An 8926-nucleotide genomic window follows, 5' to 3' on the forward strand; every position below is an offset into this window, starting at 1 on the left:
ACATAATGTTAGTTATAATTTCATAATCCAGAGTACTATGATTAATGGCTATTGTATTTCTTACACATTTCGTAGAAAGTTTTGATTAAACCATGTGCTAAAAGCAACAAATGCTCTCTTCTTCTCCTAGAATTGTTTGATCAAGCAAATTCTACTTTAAGATGCAATACAATATTAGTATTAATTATCACCATGTATTTCTTCTTAATATATAGTATTTATACGTCAAGGAAAAAATCACAATTATTAATTATCACCATGTATTTCTTGTTAATATACCGTATAAATGTATTTATACATCAAGGGGAAATCACAACTTTTACAATTCTATCTTTTTGTCATTTTTCAAAAGATATATAGTATTAGAATATTAAAAACCGGATAAAACGATGTAAGAGTACCAATTATTAGTGAGAAATATCTAATGAAATTATATTTTTACCATAGAATATTGGGGTTGTACCAAGTATGACTTGTTTGTATGCTATTTAGCTCAAAGAAAGCTCTAATGACATTATTAAATTTTGACAAGATGAAAAGTGAAGGCATGCTGTGATAAGTAAATAAAGTCACTACATTAAAATCTACGAAATTGGACACTTTATTCTATTTTTTAAATCTAATAAATTAAGAGCAAAAGTGATTATCATCCTTCACTTTTGATAATTAAAAAAGAGTTCGGAAAAGAAAAAGGAACATAAAGCAAATTATTACATAGATCATGGTGCAATAAATCAAAGGAAATATATTGGAAAATGGATAGAAAAGTGGGGTGCAACATATCTCTGCGTATTTTAGAAGATTAGTTTTCATAAATCCATTGTGGAAGACATACTTAGCTTTGACATTAAGCTTGCATCATTACCATTTTCTTTTTCTTTCTTTTTTTTGCCTTCTTTTTGTCCCTTTTACTGTAGTTCCCACTATAGCCATATGGTTTATTTTCCATTGTATATTTTCAAGCATTAATAATAAAAACATGAACGAACAATATTTTCTTTATTCTTTCACCTGTCCATGCAGTTTGAAAAACACAATTTGAAGTGTGATGTAAATCATACGTAATAATAGTGCCATATGATGTCAAAGAACAATGATACTACCTAAGAGATCATAGAGTTAATTAATATGTCATTATGTAATAGGTATAATGGTTATAGACTCCTTAGTTGGCTGATAGCTAATTATAGACAAATCCTTACTTGAGAAGTTGTCAAATAAGTAATCCATGTCATGCAGGAGCAGATGTAGTTACTGACGGAGCCAGATCATTTTTGCCTTGTGATATAGTATAATTTTTCGGCGAAGGTGTTGCAATTGAACCCTCGCACCATTCTGCCTTCGAAAGATTTGTTTCATATGTAAAGTTGGGTTAGGTTCAATTTTGACTTTACAACATTTAAAATCTCATAGGATAATGATTTTAGTTTCTAAAAATTTAGGAGTTAAAATGCATACATGCCATTCTAAATCTTAGTACTGTCAACACAACAGTGTTAATTTTGTGCACAAAATCAAAATTAATTTTCTTCCTAAGCTAGTATCAATAAAGAGATAATCAAAAGATGAAATGTAGTTCAGAAAATCAAAGTACATTTCTTTCAACTTGTTAGTAAATTTTAGGATATCGTAGTAATTATTTATCAGACCTTCATCGAATAAAAAACTTACCTCTGAGGAGGATACGTGCATTCAAACTTTTGTTTATCCGATTTAATCTCAACTATTTTGAAACCTTTTTCCCACAGCGTTCCAGACAAACGCAAAATTTATTATCAATCGACAGCAAAACAAAAAAAATGTGTGAATTTCAAATTTCTATATTAATGATGTTTATCATTTACTTTCCTTGCTTGGTTGGTTGAGTTACAATAGACTCCAACTTTTTTAAGATGGCCAGCAAAATTATTAATTAACAAGGTTAATTATTAAATTGACAGAATTACCAAATGTATGAAACTTTTTAAACAATTAACTATACTTCTACTTATTTTCCATCACAGCGAATAAGAAGTTAGTTCTACCATCAAAGGATGTGGTGTAGTGGATGGGGCTGCTCCTCTCTTAACAAAGATCTCGGGTTCGAGCCTAGGTATGAAAAAATCCTTGATAAGGAGCGCTTTCCCGAATGTGCCCTACACGGCGTGAATCCGAATATAGTCAAGCTCCAATGCAGATACCGGACATCGGTGAGACACAAAAAAAAAAAAAATAGTTCTTGGGGAGAAAATATAGATATTGTAATGATCTTATAGTAGATGAGATTATGAGAACATTATTTTATGGTTAAACATACTTAAATCACCCAAAATATTTCCTCAATATACTAGATATGATGTTGAACATATATAAAGTCATTATCCAATGCTAATATTTCAAAGGAATTTTGTACTGTGAAATATCAAATAATTATACTACTTAGAAAGGATTGAAATTTTATAATTACGGAATATTGACTTAAACTTTTTTAGCTATTACAGAATCCTTATTAAATTATTTGCTCATTTTATGCAAGTATTTGAGCCCAGAGCAAATCTTTTTTATTGAGAACAATAAAGACGATAAGTATTCACTGGTAACAAGATTCAGCAAGTTGAACTATTTAAAATAAACTATAAACGTAATTGTTAGTCATTTTGTGTTAGTAGAAATCTAGTAGCTCAGTTGGTTGGCTACTTAAATTTTTAACTTGGTGGTGAGAGTTCGAAAAAGAGGATAACTTAAGAGCAACTGTATTGTTGAGAACTAATTAAATCTAGGGTGTGTGTCTGGTATTTAGGAAAATATTTTACTGAAAACTTACTTATTTTTTAGTGTTTGAAAAGTAAGCAGAAAATATTATTCCAAAACATTTTGACCAATAACATAAAAACTTTTGGAATTACCAAACACGCCATAGATGTTTTTTCCCCCTTTGAAATGCCTTGTTGGTGCCACCAGGACTGTTAAAAATTAAAATAGAAGGCATGCAACAAGAACATCTACAGACAAAATGAGATTGGATTATATGGGCATGAGCTCAATTTGATTTAAGTGATAAAGGTCTTCTTAGGTTTACTAAACATAGACATTATCCCAGCTCACTAACTGTTATGAAACTTCCATCAGTGTGGGCTATAAAGTTATTGTTACACCATGAAGTCCAGATGAACCCAAAACATGCAAAATGAAACAGAACATAGAACAAAAATGAAAAAAAAGGGGAAGTTGGGGTGTACAAACTACAGCAGCATGGAGCTGTTTACTACTAATAGAAACTATTATTTGCTTCATGCATTTGGTATCCGTATCCCACTGACCCCAACTACTTATAGAAAACTGAAAATGACGATCCTCTGCCTGCAGGAACATGTACCACTGAAACAAGACTCTGCTCCTGTACGATCGAGGATATCTATATTTTCCTACTGAGAACCAACAAAAGAATCGAGGCTCGAAAATTTCTGTGCTTGGCTACAGTTTTATCTACAATGACACAATCTGTGGTATCAGCCGGAACCAAAATTCTCAACTCTTTCTAATGTCTCGGCTAATTCAAAGCGGCAGAGTAGAGCTTGCCTTTTACGATGACAACATCATGAATTTGAACCTCCTTGTCAAGAGCTTCAACCAGGATTTTATCTTTTATCCTTTTAAGGACTTATACCAGGAATCTGAGGAACAAGCGGTTTGGGCTCCTTGGTTTTCTCTACCATTAATGCTTGAGTAGTTAGGACCATACCAGCAACAGAGACAGCATTCTGAAGGGCGCATCTTGGAACACGGCAAGGGTCAATAATCCCAGAAGCAAGAAGGTCTTCATATTTTCCAGTCATGGCATTATACCCAATTTGCCAGTCACAACCTCTAACTTTTTCCACAACTATATCTCCATCCACTCCTGCATTTGCAGCTATTAGCTTTGCTGGTGCAAGAAGTGCCTGAAAAAAGTTGTAGACCATTGAATTTTGGAAGTTAGAAAGGCTGTTCATCAGTCCAGAAAGAGTCTTCAAATTCACTTGTCTATAGTGACTTAAGTTAGATTCCTTTTTAAGGGAAAACAAATAGGAGAAAAGAAGCAAAAGATAGTAGTCGGAGAGCAAATAAACATGTACACAACAAAAACAAATGCATAGATGTTTCTTTTTCCAACTTGTAAAATGTGAAGCTCCCAATGTTTGATCCTTTCTTACCTTCTTCTCCATCAGAGAACTATCCAACTAAATGAGTAAGCATGTACAAATTGAAGAACTTTATATGCATTTAAAAAATGGAACCCAGTATGCCATACCATTCCTATTATGTCAGCACCAATCTGCTCATCTGGATCTTGAAAAGATTCTTTTATGAGTGGTACTTGTTCAGAAAGATGAATAAAGGTGGCACCGCCACCAGGCACAATTCCTTCATCCATGGCAGCAAATGTGGCACTTTTTGCATCCTCAATTCTCAGCTTTCGGTCTTCCAGTTCTGTTTCAGTATGTGCTCCTACCTGAATCCATACAGGATCTTATCATAGGAGATCTTTTTTTAAGAGAAACAAATATATAAGTGCAAGGATACATACTTCTAAAAAATGATGGAATATTTTATTTGGAAATATAAAGATAACAAGTGTGAAATTGGCACTCTCGGAAGAGTTAACATCTTGTACTGTTTGGATACGAAGGGTAATCAATTTCTGTTGGATTAGATTTCCACCTCAACGTAATTAGTATGCTAGCTCCCAGGTTAACATTTTCATGTCATCACCCCAGAGCAAACAGATCAAAAGGTGACAGCTACTGGCTGAATGAGGTATTCTTGTTTAATTATTAAAGGGAGGTCATACCTAGCAATTTGAACCATTTTCACTGCTTTAGAAGTCAATTATACATTTAAAATTTATTCACTTCTAAAATTGCAGCAATCTGAACATAAACGTGAATATATATTAGAATACAACAGATACAACAAGCAGGATAAGGTTCAAATATACTGAACATGGTTGTATAGGAATGTTTGATCTGAAACATTATGCCTTAATTAATACAGACCTTCAATATGGCAACACCACCTGAAAGTTTTGCTATTCTTTGTGAAAGCTTCTCTGACAAATATTTATTATCTGTTTCTGCAAGATCCTTCTTTATCTGCATTATTCTGGCTTGTATTTCAGCTTTAGTGGAGGGGTCAGCCACGATGGTCGTAGAATTGCTTGTTATTGTTATTTTCCGAGCAATACCAAGCTGATCAGAGGTTGCACCTTCAAGATTCAGGCCTAAGTCTCCAGAAAGAAAATCAGCACCTAATTGCAATATAATGCCGTTAGATGTGATGGTAAAGGAGATCTTGGCAGATACTTTTCACTTGGGGCAACACTATGTCTTGAGAAGACCATATAACATACGAAAACAATTAATGGTTAAGCCAAACCTCTTTTATGAGCATTGCTAGAGTAAATGTACATTACAGAAAATGCTGATTTTGGCGAACTGTAAAACCAATGCATTTGTGCTGAAGCATTCCAGAAATTGTGTACACATGCACTGTGGATATTATCTACCTTCAAATCTATCCTCAAAATGTTATGTTCACTCACTGGAGAGTTCACAGAATATCAAGACTTTACAAGCTTCCTCTTAATTCACGTGATTAACTCTCTCTTGGTGGTGCTGGAAAGCCGGACCACCCTATACACTAATCCATTTTGACAATTTTTTTGGGTGTGATCTCATGTATTAACCTATTTCGATAATTCAGAATGAAGTATTTGGTTCACCTGTCAACAAGGCAATGTCTTGCAATACCGCTTTCTTTCCTTCTCCAAATCCTGGACATTTCACAACAGCAACATTGAGCATTCCTTGCATCTTGTTAATGACTAGTGTTTCTAGCACTTGGGTTGAAATGTCCTCAGCAAAAATCAGCAAGGGCACACTCAGTTGAGTGGCCTTCTCTAGCAAAGGAACAATTTCTTTGACACTAGAAATCTTTTGATCAGTCACCAGAACTTTGGCATTTTCAAACTCTACTATAGATTTGTCAGGATTGTTGATGAAATGGGGTGACATGTACCCCTTGTCAATCTGTAGGAAAAGAATGCCTGAATACAAATCAAGAAAATAATGAAAACAAATGGAAGAAAAAGAATTTTACATATGAAATCGTGAAATTAGCTAAAGAACATAAATGGATAACAAGAGTTTAATTCAATTTCTTAGTAGAAATGTGAATCAAACAGCTAAGGTTCTTATGGCACTGTGTTTGAGCTTTGAAATTTGCTTTGAACCTGAAAGGCATGGAAAAGTACAGGAGGGATCATGTTTAACCAACCTAATATCTTATTTTTCGGTGCAGTATGATTAATTAAATTTCTGTGAATTTGAAGTCAAAAATTAAGACTTCGAAGACCAGATATTACCTTCATTCCTTCTTCAACCGTGACTGAGGTTTCAGCTGATGAGGAAGACTCGATACATATCACTCCATCAGGACCAATCTTCTTAATTGCCTCAGCGATCAAACTGCCAATGAACTCATCATTACCAGCTGATATTGAAGCTACGGCTGCAAATAGTAAGAAGACAGAGAGATCAATACTTTAATATTCGAAAGTGAGTGAGAAATTTTCTGAGTAAAATAAATATAAGGAATAAAGCAAGTTACCTTTTATATCATCATTTCCTCTAACAGGATAGCTTTTCTTCTTCAAAGTTTTGACTAGCTCTCTTACTGTCTGCTCCATTCCTTTCTTCATAGACACAGGGTTAGCCCCAAAAGTGACAGCTAGCAATCCAGCTTTGATCATCTCACGAGCCAAAACAATTGCAGTAGTTGTACCATCGCCAGCTAAACGGTTGGTCTTAGTTGCGACCTGCAATAGACAAAACATATTGGCCAAGATTAGGAGTTTCTCAAATATTCGACAACCCAAATCACGCTACAGTGTCAGGTTCAAACTAATAACCTCCTGGATAAGTGTCGCTCCTGCATTTTCAATGGAGTCTGGAAGTTCTATGGCTTGAGCTATGGTAACACCATCATTAATTACTTTTAGTCCCCCAGATTCAGAGAGCACGACATTGCGCCCTGCATAATTTAGTCACGCAATAAGTGCAGCCCCAAAACAAGCAGGCAGACAACATATCATATATGCTATGTCTAAAAACAAGTTCCTCATACATATCTGATTAATAAGCAAAAGTACAAACCAACTTATTTCTTCCAATCATGTGTTTGAAGGACACTTGTCATAATTCTAAGCAAGTATTTTTCAAAAATGGATTTACAGAACACAACTTTTGGGAAAACAAAAGCTTTTTTCTCTTTTTCTTTTTGCAATTTCATGGGGTAATCTAAAAGATCGCCCTAATACCAATATTAGGAAAAGCATAGACATAAAATTGAACAAAGAACTTGCTTCATATCCTACTTTGTTTCCATGGAAACTAGAGTTTTGTTTCACAAATTAATGTCTCTCAATAAACCGTATGTTCTAGGAGGAGAATTGGATAAAAAGCTCTTTTTCCCCTATAATATGCTTCTGTGATCATAACATTGCAAAGGAGTTTCTCTTCCTTTTAGAAGACAAGAGAAGAAGTTATTCTTTAATTTCTGTTAACCATCACAACCAAAAAAGTGGTTCTCCTTTTATTTAAATTTCTTTCTTAACCTCTCCTAATTAGTTCGGTTCAGCTCAAAATTAACCAACAACTTTGTTCTCCTTTTCTTTCATTTGCCATTTGTTCTAAGGTCATAAAAGGAATTAAAATGGAAATATAGACCAACATATGTAAATGATACTCCCCTTGTTCCAATTTGTTTGTCTTACTTTCCTTTTTAGTACATTTAAAAAAGAATATCTTTTTCCTTTTCTAGCAACTCTTTAATTCCAACTTTCCACCTAGCATGTTTAAGACCACAAGATTAAAAGTCATTTTGATACATTCTGTCTTTCTTTAGTTTAAGATCATTCAAAAGTCTTAATTTAGAGCCTGTTTGGATGGGCTTAAAAAAAACAGTTTATAAGCTGCTTTAGATAAGCTAAGCCAAACGGGCCCAATTATTTTTCTGGGCTTATTTTAAGCACAAAATGACTTTAAGCTAGCCAGCTAAGCTGTTTTCAGCAACTTATAAGCCAATCCAAACGGGTTCTTACTTTCTTAAACTCTGTGTTAAGTTAAAACGAGACAAACAAATTGAATAGAAGTGTAAGAAATTTAAAGAAAGAGGAAACCCATTATACCTCTAGGTCCTAAAGTGACAGAAACAGCATCAGCAAGCTTATTAATACCAGAAAGTAAAGCTTCTCTGCATTCTTTATCAAAAGCTATTCTTTTTGGGCCAGCTCTCACCACCATTAACTTCTTCTTCTTCCCTAAACTTTGCCTCAATGCCCAAGAATTACCCCTCCCTTTATCTTCCTGAAAAATCCAAGTTCAAGAAAAAAATATTTCAAGAATCAGCTAAAAACAACAACTTTGCATTTTATCAAAGAGGCAAGACTTGATAGTATTGTGAGAGTTAACATACCGAGAAAGAAAGCTTTAAAGGGGAATAAAAAGGTGATAAGATTGTTAAAGACATCTTTGTAATGGTTTTGCAGTGTGTCTGGATGTTTTTTTTCAAGAGGTTTTAGGGATGAAGAGGAAGAGGGGTTATGTCAGTGCTAAACCTTACACCGGTCCGGTCTGAGAAAATGACAAAAATGGTACCTTATGTTTGGATAGATTTACAATAGTCCTTTATGTATACTTTTAATCAGTTTACATCCTCCATATTTTTCAAAAGTGAATATATTTTTATTTAATTTTAGTGGTTAGATTTAATGAGGATTTTTGCAATTTCAACATCTAAAACTGCACCAAATACTAGTAATACATCAAAAGATAATACTATAGAAATTACTCTGTGAGAAACTACACCAGACAAAAAAGAAAGTGATAAAATGGAAAAAATTACACCT

General features: G+C 33.9%; 1 protein-coding gene across 1 annotated transcript; it reads right to left on the reverse strand.

The window, feature by feature from the left end:
- Positions 1-3023: 3023 nt before the first annotated feature.
- Positions 3024-8656, reverse strand: LOC132040802 (chaperonin 60 subunit alpha 2, chloroplastic-like). The gene is made up of 9 exons (XM_059431481.1): positions 8494-8656; positions 8207-8384; positions 6929-7050; positions 6628-6835; positions 6383-6528; positions 5741-6047; positions 5016-5266; positions 4271-4471; positions 3024-3920 (listed from the first exon to the last, which is right to left on the reverse strand). The coding sequence occupies exons 1-9, from the start codon at positions 8545-8547 to the stop codon at positions 3633-3635; spliced, it is 1755 nt and encodes a 584-aa protein (XP_059287464.1). The 5' UTR covers positions 8548-8656; the 3' UTR covers positions 3024-3632.
- Positions 8657-8926: the final 270 nt, after the last annotated feature.

The sequence above is a fragment of the Lycium ferocissimum genome, chromosome 2, assembly GCF_029784015.1.
Source record: "Lycium ferocissimum isolate CSIRO_LF1 chromosome 2, AGI_CSIRO_Lferr_CH_V1, whole genome shotgun sequence".
Lineage (NCBI taxonomy): Eukaryota > Viridiplantae > Streptophyta > Magnoliopsida > Solanales > Solanaceae > Lycium > Lycium ferocissimum.